This window comes from Diplotaxodon limnothrissa, linkage group LG6, assembly GCF_057381915.1.
Source record: "Diplotaxodon limnothrissa isolate DT_005_m linkage group LG6, D_limnothrissa_male_GT1.1, whole genome shotgun sequence".
Lineage (NCBI taxonomy): Eukaryota > Metazoa > Chordata > Actinopteri > Cichliformes > Cichlidae > Diplotaxodon > Diplotaxodon limnothrissa.
This window is the reverse complement of record NC_140601.1, coordinates 37,084,927-37,109,048: the sequence shown is the minus strand read 5'-3', so window position 1 is coordinate 37,109,048 and position 24,122 is coordinate 37,084,927. Positions and strand designations below refer to the sequence as shown.

At 41.7% G+C, this 24,122-nt stretch overlaps 1 protein-coding gene across 1 annotated transcript in view; it reads right to left on the bottom strand.

The window, feature by feature from the left end:
* Positions 1 to 529: 529 nt before the first annotated feature.
* Positions 530 to 24,122, bottom strand: part of LOC146631148 (neuronal acetylcholine receptor subunit alpha-7-like) — a 43,753-nt gene continuing 20,160 nt past the window's right edge. The window contains exons 4-10 of the mRNA XM_085356375.1: positions 21,668 to 21,777; positions 10,559 to 10,638; positions 9,297 to 9,464; positions 4,320 to 4,514; positions 3,695 to 3,781; positions 1,936 to 2,045; positions 530 to 1,132 (exon numbers count right to left, since the gene is read on the bottom strand). Coding sequence (XP_085212501.1) covers positions 530 to 1,132; positions 1,936 to 2,045; positions 3,695 to 3,781; positions 4,320 to 4,514; positions 9,297 to 9,464; positions 10,559 to 10,638; positions 21,668 to 21,777 — 1,353 coding nt within the window. The remainder of the gene's footprint in view (positions 1,133 to 1,935; positions 2,046 to 3,694; positions 3,782 to 4,319; positions 4,515 to 9,296; positions 9,465 to 10,558; positions 10,639 to 21,667; positions 21,778 to 24,122) is intronic.

Below are 24,122 nucleotides of genomic sequence, written 5' to 3'. Positions count from 1 at the left end.
ATGCATTACAAGAATACACCTGTAAAACCCTGTACTATATATGTAACTGCTGAAGTTGTTTAGGTAAGACATCTCTAGAAAACGGAGTGAAGACAGGATGTGTAAATTCTAAAATTAAGAGAAAAGAAAAGCTGTAAGGGAAAGAGTGAATTCTGATGAGACGTGACGCTCAAATGGTGGCAAGTAAATGATGTGGTGCAGCAGGGATACAGAAGAAAAGTGCATCAGTCTGACTTTCTACATCATTAACTACTACATGTTGCTTCAACTTCCTATGTACCTGTATGTATGTTGTAAGCTAAAGAGGAACCTTCACAGGGAAAAAACACATTACCCCAGCTATATACCAACAAACGTGTAATGAGAGGGGTAAAGGCTGGGTACTGATCTATGGTGATATCAATTCTAAATTAACTTGAGCTTGTGTGTCTTCACATAAAAGTACAAGAGAGGCTTGTGTGGTGCAGGTCTAATTGTGTCAGAATTTCTACTGTTAGTTTTTATCTGTCAGTGATGATAGAGAGCAGCCTTACGTAAAGTCTTTTGACACGGCTTCAATGAAATTGGGAGCTGACATGAGAATAGTGAAGGTGCAGATGATGGAGAACAGCGAGAAGGCCACCAGGCATAACCGGTCCACGACTGCAGCTGCAAATTTCCACTCGCTGCAGATTGCCTCCCCCTCGTCCTGCTCTCTGAAGCGATTCGCAATGTACTGCACTTCTTCCAAAATCCGGCAAATTTCGGGAATCTGCTCCAAAAGCAAAGTCCGTGTCTGGTCTGAGTGGATGTCAAGCTGGGAGGTACCGTTATGATGATTCCCTCCACCTCCATTTCCACCACCGCACACAATCACACCTGAATCAACACTAGGTGGAAACACAGGGTTGTCTGTGCCCATTGAGTGGTAGCTAAAGTATAGGTTCATGTTTCCATTGGTTGTTGTTGCCTGAGTGGATGGCTGCCCTGGTATGGTGCTCATCTGAATGCTGGTGGTGCTAGTGTGGTGAGCAGGAGAATGGGAGTACTTATAAGTTGGAGGACTGCTTGAGCTCACTGGAGTTTTGCTTTCCTCTCCAGGCTTCTTCATACGGAGGAACCAAGCGCACCAGTTGAGAAGAAAGACTCGGACCTGAAAGAAAGAAATAAGAAAGATAAAGATTTAGCTGGAGGAAAGAAGGTGGAAAGATTGGATTGATATGTTAATTTACACTGGAAAGTGTTCCTTAGACTACCATGACCTGGATGACAGAGAATCTACATAGACAGTTTAATTGACACTTACCAAAAAAATAGTCTAAAATCTTCTAAAATGACTAAAGCTAGCAACAGAATTGAAACAACAGTTGGTATGATTTCATCCTGAAAATTTCTATTTCTTGCATTTATTTGGTGGCCTACCAAAAAGGCAAAGCTTCTTAAGAGAATGAGAGCAGGACTAAAAGGAAAAAATCAAAAGATAATAGAAGGATACATCAGAAATGACTTGTTCACAGCCACTCTTAAAATGTTGCCTCAAGTGGTAAAGGGTTTAAGAAAAGTTTTGCAGAGTATAGTTTTAAAAAGTACCTTTAATCATTGTGTAAGATCTTGGTGTCATGTCCTTACACAAACAAACTCGAAAATAAAATGGACTTATACTGGCTCAGCGGCTGTACCTCTATGCATTATGTTAGAGCAGTGGTTGTCAGGTGAAAAATATGATGTGAAACTAAGGAGAGTCAATTTTTTTTTTATGGTTTTTTTTTTTTTACTAAACAAAGAAGGATCTGTTATTGTTATTGTGCTAATGATGCGTACCCTTTTTGTTGCAAGAACTAACCTTTTTCAACTTCTAAAGAGGGGCACATCAAAGCTTGGAAACAGTTTTAGAGAGGTGGTTATTGAAATAATACTGTAATTAAATTGTCTCTTTTTTCCCCTTATTGAACTCACCCATTTAGGCATTTTTCCTCCGTGGGGGTCATGGTGGTGGAATTGCAGAACCAGAACAGTTACCACCACCGACAATCCCACAATCATCATGGTGCTAGCAAAATACTGAGCTGAAGAAGAATACGAACAAATCAGTATATTGCAATTTCAATAAAGGACACATGGCTTGTTAGTAGATATTGTAGTCTGTTACTGAATGATTTATTTATTTAAATATATAAGTGAAATGGTCATTTTAAAATTATTAGATTAGAAAGCATCATCACTGTCACCAAGTAAGGTAGCTGGTTGATTATTCAGTGAAGAAATGATCCCTGTCAACAAATCTAAGGTCATAACACCCCAGGGGCGGTTAAGAGGATGACTAACATCTTTTTTGTTAATGTAAAATGTAGCCAAAAGACATAACAGCCTTGGAGGCACTGGAAGACACACAGGGACATAAAAATGCATATCCTTTCCATGTAGGAAAGCATGTTTTTCAAACACATTCTGATGCAGCTGTGATGTCAGCGATTAAGTAGAAAGGCGGGCTAATGAAATTATACGTTTCCGTGTCACAATATAATTGGAATTGTATGATAACCTCTGATAGTAAATGTCAAAGACATTTTTGTCTTTTATCTATTATCTCTGATATACAGTATCTGTAGTGTGTTAAACATCTACTCTAAAAGGCGTGTTTTCTCTTGGCTTTGTTTTACATCACTGAGCTGCCAGATGATGCAGGGCAGCAGCCCTATCTGCAGCTTCTCCTCCCTTCTTAAAGTCTGCTGCCTTGTCTTCCCCTGTCTGCATCAGTATGGTCTTATGCAACACAACTGTTTATCTCCTACGCTGAATATAATCTTCACATACTGCATCAGCAAGCAAACACCCACCCCACACTCTTTAGAACCCGCCCACAGCCACAACATATCAGTCCATCTGTGCAAAGAATGTTTTCTGCTACAGACTGCCCTGTGATGTGAGTATGAGGCATAACGATCTATTTTGACACTCTAACCTATTGTAGCCAACTGTCTCCTGGGTAAATTATTCTTTTCATCCAGCAACTTTCCATGGTTTTCTCTCTGAACAGTAAATTGAGAAAATAAAATCTCCATACTGACCCACTACCCTCACTGTGGCACTTTATACCTTTTCCACCTTTTGGGCAAGTCATGATATATTATAATTTTCTTACCTATTTATTGTAAAAACAATTCCATCAATTAAAAATAAACTAAAAATAGCACACATTTTAGCTCTTGGATGTTTGAAAATGGAAATATTAGATTGTGATTTAAATAACATTTTCTAGTGTTGGCATCCATAACCAATTTAGAATCACCAATTAACATCCATGTCTTTAGGTGGACACCAGAGTACAGTCTCTATGCACTACTGTGTAAATGGACTTGGTTAACTGATTATCAACAATTGCAATTGCTTCTATTAAAGCAGAAGTTTTAGCAGTTGACTCAGCAAATGAAGTGGTATGATAAGACCCTAAAAGAACTCCCCATAAACCTTGCAAAGAAGATTTCTTCACAATTATTTTAGAGACTAGTGAAGTCATATAGAAAACCAATCAGTGCTTCAAGTTATTGCTGCTAAATGTTGTTCTACAAGCCACTGAATCGAGGGATGTGCATACTCAGACTGCATAGGTTCCTGTGAAAACCTTCACAATTCACAATTGCTTTAATGTTGTTTTTAAACCAACAATTAAATAATTACCAATAAAAGCATTACGAGGAGCTGAATATTGTCTTACCAATTAGAGGAACTGAGTCTGAAGTGGCAGGCATGATCTCTGCTACCAGTAACATGAACACTGTCAGAGACAGCAGTACCGTTATGCCTAAAAAGGGCAGACACACATTAGATACATTATTTCATCAAACATCTCTATTGCTGTTAAATTGTGACTTGAGAGAACTCAAAATAAATGCAGCTGGTTGTCTTCAAAACAGGTGACAAAAGCTATGAATTTATTTTTGGAATATTTACTATCTTATCCACCGTCAAAGGAGCACTGTCTCATTTCTATTTAGTGCAGCCCTGTCTCACGGAATGGCATTTTGAAACAAGCTGGCATTTTCAGGTCCACATGATTATCTTTGCTGCGTTAACAGTGGTGCTTTTGTTCATCTGCTAAGGAACAGAATTCAAAGCAAATGCTTATTCAAAGCAATAATGTCAGCGCTAGCATAAAGCAAAGACAAATAAATGGGTAAGCAATTGCAGTCTGGTGGGCAGAGATGACCAAAGTAGGGGAGAAAGGCACATTTTTGTCTACATGTATGAATATAATCATGAATCATTGTCCCTCTGCGTGAAACTGTGTATCTGTGTCTTTGTGTGCAAGGATGGCCTGATGTGTATGTGATCCTCTGTACCCAGTGAGATCTTTTCTCCAGAGTCAGCAGGGAGCAGAAAGACCAACAGTGCCAGACCAGAGATGAGCACACAGGGGATGAGCAGGTTTAAGCCATAATAAAGAGTCCTGCGGCGCATAGTGACTGTGAACGTCACATCGGGGTAGGGCTCCTTGCAGCAGTCATAATACAGCTCATTACGCTTTGCTGGTACACCTGGGAGACATATTAAGGGGTAAAAAGGTGTCAGTTTAGAGGTCAAAAACAAAGAATTATGAAATAATGGTCCAGTTCTTTCTTCTGCTTGACTGAATATTTTTTTATAAACAGTAAAATAAGCCAATAATGCACATTTCTTCATACTTCATGTATGGCCTTGTTAACAAAAAGGCATTAGTTAAAATGTAAATAAATACAGGCAAAATACTTGTAGAAGTATAATGTTTTACATTTTATGGAAAGCCAACTTGTACTTTTTATAGAAGATGTTGGAAACTTATGAATATGATAATAGTACTTTTTTCTTCTTCTTTCAATTTCTGTATTTCATAAATTTGTAGACTTTAACCAATCAGATTAATATTATTTTGTCCAGACTGGAATTTAGTTAATCATGTTGGGAAGCAGCTTGCTTTGAAAAAAACAAAAACAAAAGAAAATCAACTTGTGCCTAATAATCTCAAATCCATTCCACCTGTTTGTTTAGCAGGAAGTTATAATCAGTATAAAGAATTGCTCATACAGTAGAGACTGAAATAGAAGTTGCAAGTTCATGGCTTTAAAATGACAGCCATTTGTTGAGAGCAGTAATTGGCTTTTGAATCTGTTTAAGATAAGATAAGATAAGATAACTCTTTATTGTCATTGCACAGTCATACATAGTACAGTAGTACAATGAAATTGGAAAAACTGTCCTACGTCGGCACTACATATAACACAACACGACACGATATGACACATCACAACGTAACAAACAACACAACACAGTATATTAACTTAGTATAAAAAAGAAGAATAAGTGTATGTGTATTGCACACTGTTATTATTGCACATTAATTATTATTGCACCTTGTTATAAATATAAATATTATTGTTATCGTTTTAAACATTGTTACCTCCCCCTAAAAAGTCCAGGGAGGTATCCAGTCAGGTCAGCTATTTACATTGATCAGGGCTATTGCCCTGTTGTAAAAGCTGTCCTTGAGTCTATTTGTTCGGGACCTCAGCAGCCTGAACCTCCTGCCAGACGGCAGCAGCTTAAACACCCGGTGTCCTGGGTGTGTGCAGTCCCGTAGGATGCTGCGTGCCCTCTTGAGACAGCGAGTGCTGTACAGGTCCTTCAGGGAGGGAAGAGGATGTCCAATGATTTTTTGGGCCATGTTGATGACCCTCTGGAGTGCCTTTCTGTGTGCTGTGGTGCAGCTGGAGAACCACACACCGATGCAATATGTCAGCACACTTTCAATGGAGCAGCGGTAGAAGACGGTCAGCAGCTCCTTCTTCAGGTCCATTTTTCTGAGGATTCTCAGAAAGTGGAGACGCTGTTGGGCCTTCTTTAAGACCGCAGAGGTGTTAGAGCTCCATTGGAGGTCTGTGTCTATGTGCACACCCAGAAACTTGAAACTGGAGACCCTTTCCACGCACTCCCCGTTGATGCTGACAGGCTGCAGCTCGGACTTCCTCCTTCTGAAGTCAACTACCAGTTCTTTTGTTTTGGTGGTATTGAGGTCCAGGTTGTTGTCTGCACACCAATCTGACAGCCTCTGAACTTCAGCTCTGTATGCAGTCTCATCTCCCCCTGAGATGAGCCCCACCACAGTGGTATCATCTGCAAACTTGATGACTGTGTTGTCTGGGTGGGAACTAACACAGTCATGTGTGTACAGAGTGTACAGTAGGGGACTCAGTACACAGCCTTGTGGAGAGCCGGTGTTGAGGCTGAGGGCTGAGGAAAGATGAGGCCCCACTCTAACTCTCTGTACACGGTCTGAGAGGAAGTCTCTGATCCAGCGGCAGGTTTGCTGACCAGCTGGCCATCTTTTCATCCTGTTATTGGAATTTGTTTGATCAAAACCAGCTTGATAACTTTCAAATATAAACTATTAAAATTTATGAATACTTCCACATCTATTTTACAGACAAACAACAGTTCCTGTTCCTTACAGCATATTTGAAAGGCACCTTTTGTACACAGTACTAGTTCAACGTATCAAAACAAGTAAGGGTAGACAAAAAATTAAATGAAAACAGTAAAATGACATTAAAAAGCAGTCACTAAAGTTTATTTTATGTTCAAGTTCATTTCATGGTGACTAAAAAGTGAAAATATAGAATATATATCTGAACAGTAACTCTGTTTTTGTAAAAAACAAATAAACAAAAACTAAAAGGAGCGTGTATTTATCTTTAGCTGTAATTTAAATAGTTTCAAATAAAATTATCTTTGGAGATTGTGGAAAGTTAGCTGTAGCTGCAATGCATTGTGCCATGATCATTGGTTGTATTATATGCCGAGCAAGAGTAAAGGACTGCCACAAAATGTTAAAACCTGCAAATGTTAGTAAATGCTTCAGATTACCCAGCTACATCTCCAAAAAGCAGTCATCTGCCATGTTCAACACTATAGTTTTATCTTTGTTGTTGGCATAGATATATTTTGATTTTTAAAAGGTCAGTAACAGAAATCAACATCACATTGGCCTGGCCATAGTCAGAAAAACTACAAGTACAAGAACAATTGTATAGCTAAATGATCAGTAACAATAGCAGATCTATTTCATATGTATAATCATTTTAAGGTGGAATGCAGACAATGTTAGCTTGTCCTCTGGATTAATATCATCAATCAAGGACCTCTGTGTGAGTATGTGTGACTGCCAGGCAGTCATGTGTAGCTTACAATCAACAATCAGTGATGAATAAAAGTCAACCCACAAGAGTGCTGCCTGTGTATGGTTTACCCAGCATTATACACCTCTAATAGCAATTAATTGATTGTGAAAATGACACAATCAACAATACAGTCAAAATGCACAACTTTTTTCAAGTCAGTAACAGAAAACACTTGATATTATCACTGCGTGTGTGAGCCTTACTTCCTATAGGAATTCAGTTTAAATTGATTGCTCGGATTCAATTTCATTTCATTTAAAACTCTTGTCACCCGCTTGCCGAAGAGAAATAGCCTTTGTTAGTTTCTATTAATTTGATGGATTGTAGACCTGCAGATGCATTTACCAGATCTTGTGTGTGTGTGTGTGTGTGTGTGTGTGTGTGTGTGTGTGTGTGTGTGTGTGTGTGTGCGCGTGTGCGTGCGCTCACTTGTATGGGGTCATGTCCTCCATTCCCTTTAGGGACTTTAACCTGACAGAACACTAACCCATGGGAACGTGTGTCACCCTAGAGACTTAAAAGTGCAGTCCCGAAGGGTCCAGACTGCTTTTTGGGGATAAGAGTTGGTTTTAGGGTAAAGGTTATAAATAGATGAAGGGTGGGGGTGAGGCATTCAGTTGTGATAGTTCAGATTAGGTTAATGGGCTCAGGAATGGCTTAATTTAATGAGTTACCCCCTGAGACAGTGAAACAATGCGTGTCTGCTTGCTTTTGAGTGTGTGTTTGCACTCTTGCATGAACATGGGCATGTTCTAAGGCACCAGGACAGTGTGTGTTCTTGGCCAGCTAGCTGCCTGGCTGTGCCTGAATTAAGTGAACCATCCCTAGGCCAGCTGTCACCACACACACTCACAACCCCCCATCTATTCCCCCAGCCAGCTGGGTGCACCAACTCTGTGTGTTAGTCAGTTTGTGTCTGGAAATTATTCCATTGGCCTCCGATTAACACCCAAACCTGGATGAGTTCTTTATTTCCATATGGAGACACAAGCAGTGGAATATATACAGTAAAAATATTGATAGGATGAGGGATAAAGTTAGGAGGATGATTTTAAACGGCACTTTGATGGGCAACTTTCCATGTTTTTTGATATGCTTTATCCATTTGAGTCATCAACCCTAACCCTAACTGTAGGCAAAATGCTGGAGTCATTTCCTAGATGCTTCTGAAAGGCTTGAAGGTATGAACTGAGAGAGTTCTTTTTAACTACTTCTGATGGATTTTATTTTTAGATTTGCTAGCCTACCTGTTGTGATCAGTATTTGAAATTAGCATCACCTGTATTGTACAGAAATGCTGTCAGAAACAGAATTTGTTGAAGATTTATTTAGTACTATAGTAAATAGAAGCTGCATTATTCACACCATCTAAAGACCCCTTCGTTGTGGACTGATTGACTAAGAGAGTGGCATCTTACAAAGAAAGAAACACAGCTGAAACACCTGCTGTGTGTGACACTGATTGGATGTTTCACATAGTTAATACTGTCACGGCCAGGCGGATCAGCTGCACGCTGATCAGCCCTCTCTGTTTCTCTTCCTCTTCTCTCTCGCCGGGGCGGAACTCACTGTGGGTTCATGCCCTTGGTCCACGCCCTCGGGAGATGAGACCCAGGTGTCTCATTAAGGGGAGCAGCATTTAAGCCAGGAGGTGACTGCTGTTCGTCGCTGGATCGTTGTCTACCACGCGTTAGTAAAGTCAAAGCTACAGCAAGTTTAGTGAAGAGTGTTTTCCTCTGTGCATCGTCCTTAACCCTGTCTCCCTGTCTACAGAACCTCTTGGATTTTTCCCCGTGTGTTTCCCGTGTGGCAGTGTTGGAGTGTGAACCTGTGATCGTGTGAGTGGATATTCTGAAGAACGTATGCTTTCCCTTGGACTTCCCTGGAGACCCCTTCTTCCCCCACTCAGCTGTATATAACACCCCCCTGCACATTCTTGTATATACACCTGGTGACTTGTAAATAAACTCTTCTTGTAAGCATCAGTACCGGAGTCCTGCGCTTGAGTCCTCCTTCCAACCATAACAAATGCTGAATCTCAGTGAGAGTCTTATCAGGGTCTTTCTTATTCAGCATCTATGCATGACATTTTGTTTTCGTTCTTACCAACAAGGTCCCACTCCCCATTGGGTATATATGTAGAGACATCGACTTCCATCATCTGGAGATCCAGCAACCAACCATTGTGGGTCCAGGAACCAAATTTCAGGTCACACTTCTGAATATCAAACGGGAACCACCGAACGTCGATGTAGCAGGTACTCTTCAAGATACCTGCAGATAAATTACTTTTAGAAACCAATCAGTTTTTTTATGTAAATATTTATTTTTAAAATAATAAAAAGTTACTTCTACATGACAATTTTTATTTAAACATACTTTAAATAAATGCTTCTCTGATACTAAAATCTAGTATATTCCAAGCCATTTATTATAGGCACTGATATCCTTTTAGAATACAAATAAACATCAGCTTTGCGATTCAAAAAATACTGATCTAGAAACAGATCAAGAGCTTTAGTTAGTGTTATATCAAACATTAGATGGGGTGGGGGGGGAGTATTTGAGTTCAGTGGCCATGGCATCTTTGCTGATGCCAGGCAGGGTAGTTTGAGTGAGTCTGAAATTGCTGATCTCCTGAGATTTTCACCAGAACAATCTCCAGAGTTTACAAAAATTGCTCAGTGAGCAGCAGTTCTGCAAACAGAAAAGTGCATGTAAAAGACTAAAAGAGAATGGTGACACTAGTTAAAGCTGACAGAAAGATGATGGTAAGCCCTTTAGAAAGCATAATAAGTGGAAGACCATGACGCGCTCTTCTCCTGTCAGCCAAGAAGACAATGCTGAGGCTAGAGCTAGCTTGTGTTAATAATCCAAGTTGGTTGTAGTGGTATAACAGTTTTCTCTGCAAACTTGAACTTGTATGTCTGCATGCTATAGTCTGAATATTTTTGCTGACCATATATTTCTTATACCCATAATTTACCATCTTCCAATGGCTGTTGCAGTAAAACAATGCAAGACAGCAATCCAATTCTGTCTTTGTGAACAAGAAAGTGAGTTCAGTGATCTTCCATGGCCCCCCGAGTCACTAGATCTATATCAAATGGAACAACTTTGGTATGTGGAGGAAGTGGAAACAGTCTCTAATGTTCAGTGATTGTAAAATGACATTGTCTTGGGAATCTGAATAGAGATTGTTCACCAGAACAGTGAGGTGAGAATGAGAAGGGTGTTGATGGCAGTGATAACAGTAATGATGATGTTGAGATAATGATGTCCCTAAGATGATGACAATTTGGATTTAGCATGTTGGGAGTAGTGTGGGACGGTAGTGTAAGAATATAGAAATATCTGGGATGTCTCACCTGGTGGAATGTACTGACAAGCTCCTGAAGCATTGACCAGCACATTTGTATGGAACGTGGCATCAAACCTCTCATCAGCACTATAGGGGGACAAGAGTAGTTAAATGGGGCATTTTATCATAACAATTAAATGGAAGAGAAAAACACACAGAAAGAAGAGAATAGAAGTTATTAAGCTGAGTCAGAGTCAACTACAAAAGTAAAGATAGACAAAAAAACATCAAGTGGTAAATGAAGGTGACAGAAGGCAGAGACAAGGGGGATTAGTGAAGATCCAGACAGAGTGTGTTTAATTTTGCTCATCATGTTAAATAAACACGGTCGTCTGTTACCAAGACGTCCTTCAAGCAGACCAGGGATTATCTATTTCGCATGCTCAAAATCTCTGGAACACAAAAACTGATTAATGTTTCTTTCAGAGAGTAAAAATAACCAGAAGAGTATCTGAGAAGTCAGTTGAAGAATACTTTTGCTTTGTTAGGCTGATTTGATTGTGTCATGCTGAAATTGTATCTATTGAGCTTCTGACAACACACATGCTAATAATAAAGTCTTCTACACTGACAGTTTAATATACCAACAACTAATTAACATCTAACAGTCAAATTAAACCATGCCACTGTTAGATAGTGAGCTACCACTGACTCATATTATGTTGAGATTAGTATGTGACATTAACTTCATTCATTGTAGGTGTCTTAACAATTATGGTTGCAATGTGGGATAAAATTAACAATGCCCCAGTCATACAGCTCTACAGACTGGTCAGGACCCATCTGGGAACTGGCAGGTTGCAAGTGGATGATGGAGGTTGATGGAGGGTGTCACTAGGAAAACAGTTGCAGGTGCAGAGACTGGTCAATGACCAGTGGAATAACCATGGAAGTGACAGACTTGTGCAGCTAATCTCTCAGTTGTAGTAAAACTCAAGTGTTACTGTCCCTCAGCTAGTAGTTACCAAGTATTTGAGGTCAAACATGCAAAATCACAGGCAACTGTGAGTAATCAAAGCAATCACTATGACTTTTTGGTGAAGCATGTTCTTTGAAGCCAATTTCACTGTGCGAGCAACAGTGACCTCTATTCATTGTTGTAAAAGTAAGCATGTGAAAAATATAAAAAAGTGTAGCTTTTAATAAATTCTAGACTGAATCTGTGAGTGAATGTGAGTGCGAATGGTTGTCTGTGTCTCTATGTGTTAGCCCTGCGACAGACTGGCGACCTGTCCAGGGTGTACCCCGCCTCTCGCCCTATGACAGCTGGGATATGCTCCAGCGCCCCCCTCGACCCTGGAAAGGATAAGTGGAAGTGAATGGATGGGTAGGGATTAGCTTGAAAAAATCTGTTGACTCATTAAAACACATCTTGATTGAAATATACTTGTCAGATGTCAAAACTTGTCAATGAGGTCATCAAATGGAAAGAACTAAACTAAATTGCCAAGCATCTGAGTATGTTAGCACGGTCATCATGAGTAATTAGCATATAATTTTATCATTTAGCTCAAAGCCTCCTGTGTATAAGTATACCCTATCACGGTTGTAAACACTTTTGAGTTTTGTTTATGCTGGATAATGAGATGGAAAAGAAGGGGAAAAACTACCAAATGGACAAAGCATATGGACTGAAAACAGCCTCCTTGCAAAAGTAATGAACCGGTAAATGGCATACAATTATACCTATTTATCCATGTATTCATAACAAGTATAATATTTAATTCACATATTTCAGTATGCTGTGACCTCTTAAAAAGGAAAACTGAATGAGGTGCACTGGCAACTCAATATATCTCATTTTAAAGGATGAATGAATGTTAATGCAACTCAGACAACAGTTCAAACCGCACTGTTATTTTCCATTAGTAAATATTTACTGCTTGTAGCATGAGACTATATGCAACTGGAGAGTGAGGAACATTTAAACAACATTTCAAATTCTTCTGACAAGCTTTTTGCTTTGTGGGTGGAGTATAGATTTTAGTAAAGTTTTTGGGACTGAATCCAGAAGACGTGTAACAGGACAAAGCTTTAATGGATGCAGATTTATAATGCTACATCCATAATTTATATCTAATCATTTATTTCACTTAAAGGGTGGAAGACAGAGACTGTGAGAATATTTCAGAGTAGCTCTCATCCATTGCCTAGAATAAATGATCTTAGCATTTAGCCTTGTAATGGTATCTGGAATACATCTACCTCACATGGACAAATTAAAGCATTAAAAATTGAAATAAAAACATTTCATTTTTCATTTACTAAACCCTCTCTCAAAATGCCAATATAAATGTTTAATATGAAAGACAATGACTTGAATAATGTACAGCACACAGAGACCCAGGCATTAATGATTCCTTGATGTATAACTTTAACCGCATTTAATTAGATCACATATTAATAAAAGATCACATGAAAACTACAATATGTCTTAAATCCCAATTGACTTTTTATTGAGTTTTTTCTTAATGGGATTCTTCAAAAACTTTACTTTATAGCAATAAATAATTCCAAAAGTGTAATATCCCAGTATTAAAAGTGAAAAAGAAAATGTATAAATCATAAATGGAAGTAAAGTATTACTTAAATTAAATTGGTCATTACTGCACTGTAACTTTAAATATGTTTCTCACATAGCAGTATAGAATATGAAGTCTGGTTTCAATAGTCAGTGGAGAAATGCAATGACACGGTCTGGACTGACATATCATTCTTGTCAAACACTGTTGTAGTGTGTGTCAGCAATTTATCTTTTAGATAACTAGCTATAATATAAAAAAGTAATGCTTCTTTACAGATAAATGGTCTATACTATTTACATGGGAAAAGTAGAAAGCTTAGTCTTTTTGTATTCAAGCTTTCCAGATATCTATAAATGATGAAATATTCAAATCCATGTCTTTGACAGAGAGGAATTGTCATTGTATTCATATTTTATTCATGTGAGGAGATTATTGATTTGTTTATGTGCTGACACAAGCAGATACAAAATTACAACTGTCCCTACTTTCTGGACCTAGTGTTCAAAAATTCTTGACTAAGTCAAAGTCACTAACTTTCTTTAGAAAAAAGAAACAGAAAAAGACTATCCAGGATACAAAAAGTGGTACATTAAAATGCACATTCTCTGAAATAATATCAAAGTCAATCCACTGATCTTTGTCCTAAGGTGTTGTTGTATGAACTACCTTATGATCAAACAGTATCTGATACAAGTCCTGAGCCAGGAATCCTTAATGTCCCACTCAGAGACTCCAATAAGATGAAATTCTTTGAACTGGTTTTTGCTTCATAAGCATAAAAAAATAATCACCCTTTTTGAGAAGTGCAGCTGCATAGGGTTTACCTTTTTTGTTCTCTCAGATAAAAGTCCAACTAAACACCTCTACACCAGTAGAAGGAATATGATCATTGGTATCTTTTCACTTCCTATACTGTCTGCTGCGTCTTCCCCACCAGAGAGGAGACATTCTACATTGCCAGTCAGACTTCATAGTCCCAGACTTACCTTGAGGGTTGAACATGAGCATGGTTGACCTGGGCTTAGACTTTGTAAATCTTAGGGGCTGATGTGAGGCTGATGGGACCAAAGCAAAGATGCTTGATCCAGGTTTTACTCTGACCAGGGTCAGATGAAAGAAAGGTCAAGTGAAGTGTCAACCATGGCTAAAGACTTGGAACTTGTAGCATTTCTGAATATCCACAATCCAGAATATAATCTACTAGAAATGTGCACTTGCATTAGAGTCCACCACTTGGGAAGGAGCGCACTTTACGCTGCCATCATCATCATGCTGTCTGTGATAAAATAAATAAATAAGAATTTATTTTTTGCACAAAGGGCTGAATGGTCTGAAGATTGACTTAAGGTCTATGTATACCATCCATCCATCCATCTTCATCTGCTTTATCCAAGGCCGGGTCGCGGGGGCAGCAGCCTAAGCAGAGAGGCCCAGACCTCCCTCTCCCCAGCCATCTCCTCCAGCTTATCCGGGGGAACACCAAGGCGTTCCCAGGCCAGCTGAGAGATATAATCTCTCCAGCGTGTCCTGGGTCTGCCCCGGGGCCTTCTCCCGGCGGGACATGCCCGGAACACCTCACCCAGGAGGCATCCTTGTCAGATGCCCGAACCACCTCAGCTGGCTCCAGTGTATACCATTGTAGCTTATTGTCAGCTGGCCCAACAGTCCTGATTCCCATGGCTTTCATGTTGTGTTTAAGGGGCATAGTAGTAAAGACAGTAAACATTTGTGACACAAAGTGGGCAGATCCTGACCTAAAAGTATCTTAATTTTGAAAAGATCATTTGATGTGATTCCTTCTGGGAGTGAAGGATACCAATAATTGACATCTGACAAGTTGGTAAATACATTAGATTGTTCCCTATGCAACCAAAACCTGCAATGCCCATTACCTACTAACCCTTAGCAGTGAAGTGGTAAATCTCTCTGACATGGGGGATAGAGGTTTAATGTCGAGATTTGGTGTGGGTGGAATGAGGGTGGTCCTGTCACTTTGAATTTAAAAAAAAATGTGTGTGCTAAAGCCTTGCCACTGCACTGACCTAGTTTCCCATTAGGGATTTGTAAAACTACATCTTCTCATAATTTTAATCTCCTCTCATGCTTGCTTTCTTGATTCATAAAAATAAGAGTAAATGATTTTACTCCAGATTTATGTTGAATCCATGAAGAATGTCATTTACAATCTAGGTCTCTGTCAGGAGCATATTGATCATTATCAGTTATCCCTACTGTAAGCCGCTTAATGTTCTGTATCATCCCTTGTAGACACCCAGAGCTCTTGCTTCCATCCCTCTTTCTCACTCATTCTCTCTCACTCTGTCAGGGTTCCTGGGTCGGTGACCCAGTGTTTTCAGTTCACACTCACTGTTTATCTACTGCCTGTTCCACTTCCTGTTTTATTGTGTTAGCCTTGGTCTGTGTGTATTATGTTCAATCCTCTTCCCATTATCATTAGTTCATTATGTTCAGCTGTGTACTCACCGGTCCCTCATTATCATCATTATCACCAGTCTGTATTTAAGCCCTCTGTTCTACCCATTCAGTGTCGGGTCATTGATGATGTTGTTTCTGTCGTGTGTTCCGTCCAGTCAGTCAGTTAGCCAGCCAGCCAGCCAGCCAGCCAGCCAGCCAGCCAGTCCGCTAAGTCCAGCCAGCCAGCCATCCATCCATCCTATCATCTGTTGTCTACATATTCAATAAACCTCGTTCTGCACCACGAGTCCTGCATGTGGGTCATCCCTTCCTCACCTCCGCACACGAGCCCTGACAGAATGACCCGACCCGTGCCAAGAAGACACGCTTTTGACCCAGCGGACTCGGACCTCTACGAGCGGCAGGAGGTAGCGCTCTCCTTGTGGGCTGAAAAACTCAAGGAGAGACAGCGGCTCTTCGCGGAGCGAGAGCACGTCTTCGAGGGCACTCGCTTGGCTCTGGGCGGGCCTCGGAGACGCCGCGTTCCCCCACCTGCTGCCTCACCTGCACCGGAGCATCTGCCGCAGAGAGTGGACGTTTCACGCCGCGCTTCGGCCGCTCCCTCTCTCGCCACTCCGCTCCACGCTCACACATCACCTGCCTCATTCACCGGACCTTCAACCTCGCCACGGCACAGCGGCTCCGTCTTCCACCTCGGCTCAACAGAGGCTCCCGTGCCAGAGGCTCGGACGTGTACCCCGCCCGCTTCCTCCTCCCGGAGAAATCGGCGCACACGCCGCCATAAAACGGACCACTTTCAGCCACTCCCGATGGTGAGCTCCAGTGACTGTTTTTCGCACTCACCATCTGATTATTCACTCAAAACGCACAATAACCCCATCTCTGATTCGTGGGATGTTTCCCTCCTGGAAGATTCTGTGGACTGGGAAGATTTGTTCTGCTCTGCTCTCCCAAAGACTGTAAATAGTGGTGGCAGGAAAACCAGAACAATCCCCAATAAACCTGCTAACATCACACACCCAGTCATTATCTCCACTCCCGTCAGTCAGTCTACCCCCACACCAGTGCCAGCTCCCAGGAGGAGGGCAGCTGCGACCCAGTCTACCGCCACACCCTCTTCGGTTTCTCGAGTGGGGGTGACTGGTGTCCAGCCACCTCCCGTGCCTGTCCCAGCACCTAGGCTGAGGACGGCCAGGATCCAGTCTGACCCCCCTAGAGACTCAGCTGAGGCTCTCCAGCCAGTGCCCTCACGCTCTGGAGGCACGGAAGAGCTAATCAGTCCACCACTTCATCCACCTCCTGACCCAGCCTTTCACGCACTAGCTTTATCCCTGGTTAGGCTGGCTGAAGTGTCCCCTGCTCAGGCACCGGCCTTACTAGCTCAGGCTGTAGCTTTATCTCCCTCATTAGCTCAGTCTGTAGCCCAGCCATTAGCCACACCAACCTCAGCTCCGTCGTCAGCCTCACCTGCTGTTCAGCTTCCAGCCCCGTCAGTTCACTCACCTGCTCTCCAGTCCGCTCCTGTCCAGTCACCCGTAGCTCAGTCTCCTGTCCAGTCACCCGTAGCCCAGTCGCCTCCTGTCCAGTCACCCGTAGCCCAGTCGCCTCCTGTCCAGTCACCCGTAGCCCAGTCGCCTCCTGTCCAGTCACCCGTAGCCCAGTCGCCTCCTGTCCAGTCACCAGTAGTCCAGTCGCCCGTCCACCAACCTGTTCAGTACCCAGAGCCTGCTGTGAGCTACCCTGCTGCCCAGCCAGGGGTTTCCGCACCCGCTGGCCCGGCCGCTCCTCAGCCAGGGGTTTCCGCACCCGCTGGCCCGGCCGCTCCTCAGCCAGGGGTTTCCGCACCCGCTGGCCCGGCCGCTCCTCAGCCAGGGGTTTCCGCACCCGCTGGCCCGGCCGTTCCTCAGCCAGGGGTTTCCGCACCCGCTGGCCCTGTCCTGTGTGTGCCAGGGGCTCCAGTGCCCACTGGTTCTGAGACCGTTTTCGCTGGAGGGCCCGAGGAGCCCGTCCGGCAACCTTCCTCGTCAGCTGGGGGTTCAGGAGAACCGCACCAGCCTCATGCCTCGTCGGCTGGAGGGCCCGAGGAGCCCGTCCGGCAACCTTCTTCGTCAACTGGGGGTTCAGGGGAACCGCACCAGCCTCATGCCTCGCTGTCACCTAGCTCTGCTTCGTCCTCGTCTGGCCCGGCCTCGGAGCCTTCGTCCTCGTCTGGCCCGGCCTCGGAGCCTTCGTCCTCGTCTGGCCCGGCCTCGGAGCCTTCGTCCTCGTCTGGCCCGGCCTCGACTTTGGCTTTTATTTCGCCTGCTGCAGCTCCGGCCTGTGCTTCGCCTGATCCTGCCTCGTCTGGTCCTGTGCCCACCGGGCCATGGCCAGCACGCCTAAAACTGGAGAGCCGCCGCTGCCTTCCGCGCGGCCGGCCCCCTGAACTGCTCCGTCTCCTTCGCCGCCGCCGTTGCCTTCCGCGCGGCCGGCCTCCGGACCGCCTTCGCCTGAGTGGCCGCCGTTGCCTTCCGCACGGCCGGCCTCCGGACCGCCTTCGCCTGACTGGCCGCCGTTGCCTTCCGCACTGCCGACCTCCCGAACTGTGTCCACGTCACCGCCGTTGCCTTCCGCACGGTCGGTCCACCGGAACAGTCTCGCCTCGGGCCACGTGGCCGCCCACCCGAACTGTCTCTGTGTGGCCTCCGTCCCTCTGTCCTGGGCCCCCTCCGCCCGCCCTGTTCTGGTTCTTTTTCGTTTGGCCGTCGGGTGCCGGCCTTTGAAGGGGGGGTCCTGTCAGGGTTCCTGGGTCGGTGACCCAGTGTTTTCAGTTCACACTCACTGTTTATCTACTGCCTGTTCCACTTCCTGTTTTATTGTGTTAGCCTTGGTCTGTGTGTATTATGTTCAATCCTCTTCCCATTATCATTAGTTCATTATGTTCAGCTGTGTACTCACCGGTCCCTCATTATTATTATTATCATCATTATCACCAGTCTGTGTATTTAAGCCCTCTGTTCTACCCATTCAGTGTCGGGTCATTGATGATGTTGTTTCTGTCGTGTGTTCCGTCCAGTCAGTCAGTTAGCCAGCCAGTCTACCAGTCTGCTAAGTCCAGCCAGCCAGCCATCCATCCTATCATCTGTTGTCTACATATTCAATAAACCTCGTTCTGCACCACGAGTCCTGCATGTGGGTCATCCCTTCCTCGCCTCCGCACACGAGCCCTGACACACTCAGTCATAGGTAAGCTGTAAATCTGTCACTATCTCTCCCTTATGAAAGAATATTTAATCAACTTAAAGAAGCTGAAACAGAAACATCAGGAGTCAAATCTACCTCTATCTTGTGTCCTGTTGTCTTTTTCCCATCGAGTTAAGTGAAGCGCTGATGCCCTGTTTAATATCATCTGTTTTGACAGGTTAATAATGATCCACAATTACATAGCTGTCTGTTTTAGTCACATAAACTGGAGCACTATATAAATACCACTTCAGCGTTTCCTCAAGTGGCCTTGCCTTGCACATTTCTTTGATTAATGTTTAGCAAGTGGACATCCTTAAGTAAGAACTAGAACTGTCTTCCACTTTGCAGTTTAAACTGTAACGATTACTTACTATGGCCAATAAAATAAAAAAATTAAAAAAAAAACCTTCCTAAAATTGTCTATGTTGTTGCAACTCCTAAGATATTTTACTGCAATTTTCAAAGGAATTTTAAGTGTTTCAAGACACCTACCAAATTCTTCTCTGAAGTGAATATTATTTCACTATTTATTGACTTTATTTATTTATCTATTTTTCTCAGCAAATGCTTGTAGACAAAATCATGATTGATGTGCCCCACAGAGGCACACTGGGTGTTGCTGTTGCTGTTGATTTTTATTATGTCACAGCTGTTTTGCAAAAGGGTAAATGTTCTGTGTTATTTGTTTACTGTGTAGGCAGCTGTCAGTATATGTTATAAAAGTCTAAAATCAGGTTATGTTTGAGGACAACACTGGTGCCACAGAAAAGGTCAAAATGCAAAGGACTCTGGAAAATGATCAAGTCAGTCACTGGCAGTAATGTGAGGTGCTTGAATTCTTCTTAAATCTGACCAGATCTAGACGACATTGTGAAAGCAGCCCAAGCGCTTTGTATTTCTTCAATCTAGCCAAGCAGGACAATGAGCACAGGAGCCTCATGTCCAGCCAAATATGCTGAAAGAAAAGAGGTTCTGTTCTATTGACCTCTGTATCAGAGAAGCCAGTGAGCCAGTGTTCAAGAGACAGATTATTTCCCCTTTGTGCTATTAAAGCCCAATTCTTTGATAAAGGAAGAAATGAGCTTGTTCAGATGGATGTTTCCAAGAGCCTGTGGTTCATTATTGAATTGAACCTCATCTACAACCACGGTGACAGGGCCTAAAACATGGAATTAAGAGAAGAGAAGAATTCTCCAAATAAATAAAGGTAGTACAGAATATAGCTTAAATTCTCTCTATTCTTCTGAAGCTTGAATCGTTATTAGTTTTCAAACTAGCCAAAGCACTGGCAATTTTACCCACTTGGCACAGTGCTTTCAGTAGTCAGAGTCCTATGCTGTTACTGGAAACAGATGCAAAGCCTAAAAGGAGTTATGGTTTATTCCCCAAAGAGGGAATTGGCTCGATCATTTAATTAAATGATACTGTAAGCAGAGTGATATTTCATCTATAGAATCTTTCATTCTGCTGTGTTTTTGGATACACAGATACATGGCAGTGTAGTGTTGTGTCCATTCACAAAAGAAAGCATATTTTTCTACATAGAAGAAGAATGGCGAAAGAGAGAAAATGTAAAAACCAAAATATATAATGAAATCTAATGAAAAATTAAATGGTAAAAATCAATTTGAGGAAACAGTGTTGATTATTCTAGTGGGCAGTATGATGTAATTAACAGCAAAGTGGAGGTTTTGTAATGTGGGTTGCCTGTCCTTATCATTTGCTTAAAGTCAGTACACTTTATTAAATACCCACTCTAATTCACTACACTTTACCATGTGAACAATTTTAAATACAAAATGGTGAAATACCAAGAACTGTGTAAGTTGTCATGCCCATGGACTGCAAATTATATAATGGGTAAATTTAGCAACTATTGCCTGAGAAACTACGTTTGAAAAGACATTATGAAATGTTTTACTTAATTTGGTCTGAAATAGTTTGTAAGCTTTTTATATTACTGTTGTAGCCAATTAATTGATGAATAAGTATTTTAACATGGTAAAATAAATTGCTAATTACCAAAATTGGACTAACAAATTCTAGTCATGATTATTGATTTGCTGTCATTTCAAAATTGTGTTTTTTACCCTTCACATTGACATTTTAGCCAGAAGATGGCTTTCAAGTTTTGGCTTCTGCAAGCTCCAAAACAACCCGTTCTCACTCCCAAAGCGTAACATTTTACGCTAGGTGACAAATCGTCACCATATTACGTTTTCGGCTACCCACCACGTTCCTAAATGACGACCTCGGAAAAAGAGGAAATATGAGAACCGTCTGGACTGAACCTACACATGTTCGCTCTTATTCTTCAAATCGCTTAGAAACACGCTATTTAACATCATTAAAGTCCTGGTTAAGGTCAGGAATAAGGTTATGGTCAGGGCCAGGGATAAGGTTAGGTTTAGGGCTGGAATACAGGGCTGGAACGTCTACTCCCGCGGGAGCGTCATTGCACTGGATTCCAGCCATAACCCGCCGCGTACCATAAGAACGCCGAAGGTCTCCTTTCGCGTTCCTCAGGAACGCCGCGGGACGTGACAAAACGTCGACATGTTACGCCTCGGGAGTGAGAACGCTCTGTCCAAAAACACAATTTTCTTTTCTCAGTCCTTTATGACTGATAATGGAAAAAGTATATATCAAATTGTATTCAGTTTTAAGTTGTCAAAAGTCAGAATAGTTTTTTGTTTGTTTGTTAAAGAAGATTTTTTTTCTGTTTCCGGTTGAAAGAGTTAAAAGCCATTTGAGCAAGGCATGTTCTTCTAATGGTATTAGAAGATCTATATATTAACTTATAGTTGGATCTGCTAGATGAGCATGGTTCTAATCAGTAAAATAAATGAACAAATGTTACTGGAAAGCAATGAAGTGACCCAATCACTAGCCTGATAAGACCAACTCAAAAAGATGAGAATGTAACATACCTGTTGTACAGAAGAATATCTGGGACCCACACTAGATTTGAAGGGAAACGGAGATTCTGAACCCCAGGGTAGCTGTCTGGGTTCCATGAGAGGTAAATGTCTGTCCAATGCTGAAAACAAAGTGTCAAATTAGAAAAAATTATGTAAGGCAATGGAAAAGTGGAGGGTCAACAAAAGTGACATGTGAAGGAAACTTTTTCCCACCCTATATATTCGTGGTACAGTTGCATATATATCACATCACTGGTATTTCATAGCATTTTTTACTGAAACTATATCCATGCATATTATTGCTTTACCCTTGAATGACCAAAAGTATCAGAAACTGCAGTAGGAAGAAATCCACTGATAAGCTGGAATTTCCATCTGTTTTATGTGCATTGATATTAATTTATGTTTCACATGGTATTTGAATCCTCATCTCAACTGATCTGAAAAGTTTGGTGATTAACCAAGAATAGTTATTGTAGATAGATTTTCTATAGCAGATCCTAGAGGATGAGGGTGTACAGGATGTTGGAGCCAAGTCCAGGCCAATATTTTACTCAGTTACATCATGCCATATTTAAGTATTTGTCATGATCTTTAAGTTTTTATTATAATCTTGATCATTTTAGGTTATAATGTAATATGCTGTGCTCCATAAATTAATCCTGCTTTGTTAGTCTGTTGTTGTTGTAAAGTGCTGGTAGATGTCGTAAAGGGGGTGTGTATTTGGCCCGCATGCGGAGGGGTGTGGGTAAAAGGTTAGGTAAGCAAGCAGGACGTGGAGCAACAGTTTTCTGATCGTCGCCGTTTTAATGTTATCTTTTGTTGTAACACAAAGGGAATATAAACGGAGCTCCCACCAGAGGCATTTGTTTTGTACCTTTCGATTTGTAAGGAAAATAAATGTTTTGCACCTTCTTTCCTTCGCCTCGTTTTTTGCTATCGGAAGGCATCCAAGAGACTTAACAAGAGCACGAGTCAGAAACTTTACGTTCTGCAGAAGCGGCAAAGAAGGACCGAAGGTTGTCGCTATAATACAGAATTCTACTTTCCACTCAAACATTTTGAATATGATATTCAAAATGTTTGCTATGGATTTTTTTTTCTTTGTCAAATCACTGTAAAACTACCACAAGATTTTTAAGTACTTCTAGTAAAGTGTTGCTGTATTAGATACTCCTCTGTTTGCAGATAAGAAGCTTTTTAAGTCCTTAACAAGAGGACAGCTTCAACCCATTAGAAGTCAAATATTTCCTCTTCACACAGACTAATACAGCTGTTGGCTCTTCTACTTTGTCTCTAACTCTGATAATGAAGCTTGGCACAGAAACGTTGCCAGGCCAGCAGTTGTTGGCACTAACCATGTGCAGTCCCATTTGAGCCTGCCAGTATTCAGCTAACTGAACACAGCATCAAAGGGTTCAAAAACACAAAGAGTGAGTGTGATATGTGTTGCTTCTGTGCTTATTTTCATTACTTGTAATGCACAGCATGATGATATATGATCCACAGTGGTATAAATACTGGCATTCATCCTGGCATCTAAACGTATGCTAGTATTATGCTTTTTTTCTAAATCTGTGTGCAAGCACACGTGTTACCCAGATTAACCACAATATTGAGCATGTCTTTACAATACAATTCACTGTTTGGAAATCTAGTTGTCAGGGTATTCATGTGGACAGACCATTCACCCAAACATTACATGGCAAGCACATTTACTCACGGCGAAGGTGGTTACAGGATAAAGTGCTTCGCCATTATAAAAAAATCGGCTTAGGAGTGGCTTGACCAAGTGTATTCAGACTTAAAATCCATAAATTAGTCTGTCACACCCAGTCCATTGAGGTCTTGTCCCACTACTTGCAGCAATCAAAGAATCTGCTGCTAACATCCGAGTGACAGACACTACAAGACAGTTTTTCCATGCTCCAATGAGTTGGATGTGTTTTTGCTGCATGAAAGCTATATGGTGTGTATATAAATATATGGTGGAGGCATTCAATTGCTGAAAGCACAGGGCAAATTCCTCATGTACCAACAAAAATCCCCAGAGCTAAAGTAGCAACAGTATATTTGGGATCATCTGTTTGTGTGTATGTATGTGTGCATGCATGTATTTTTATAGTGTTTTTTTTCTTCCACTTAAAAGGTTTAGTCCTTGTGACTGTCAGCATGTTTCCACACCATCTGTCAGTTAAATATACAATAGAAAATGATTTCAAAGATATTCCATCCATCTCAAATGGGCCTGCTGCATATGTCTGCACTCACGCAGCTAATGACTTAATCACTACACTTGTCATCTGTGGGCCTTGGCGGTTTGGTGCTTCTTTTCATGTTCATTGGCTGGAAACACACAACTAACAGCCAACAGAACTAATCACAGCTCACTAACTTTGTAGTCTGTCAGGAACAGATGAGGACTGAAAGCTATGTAAGGTAACAGCTGTCTAAGAATAGGTAT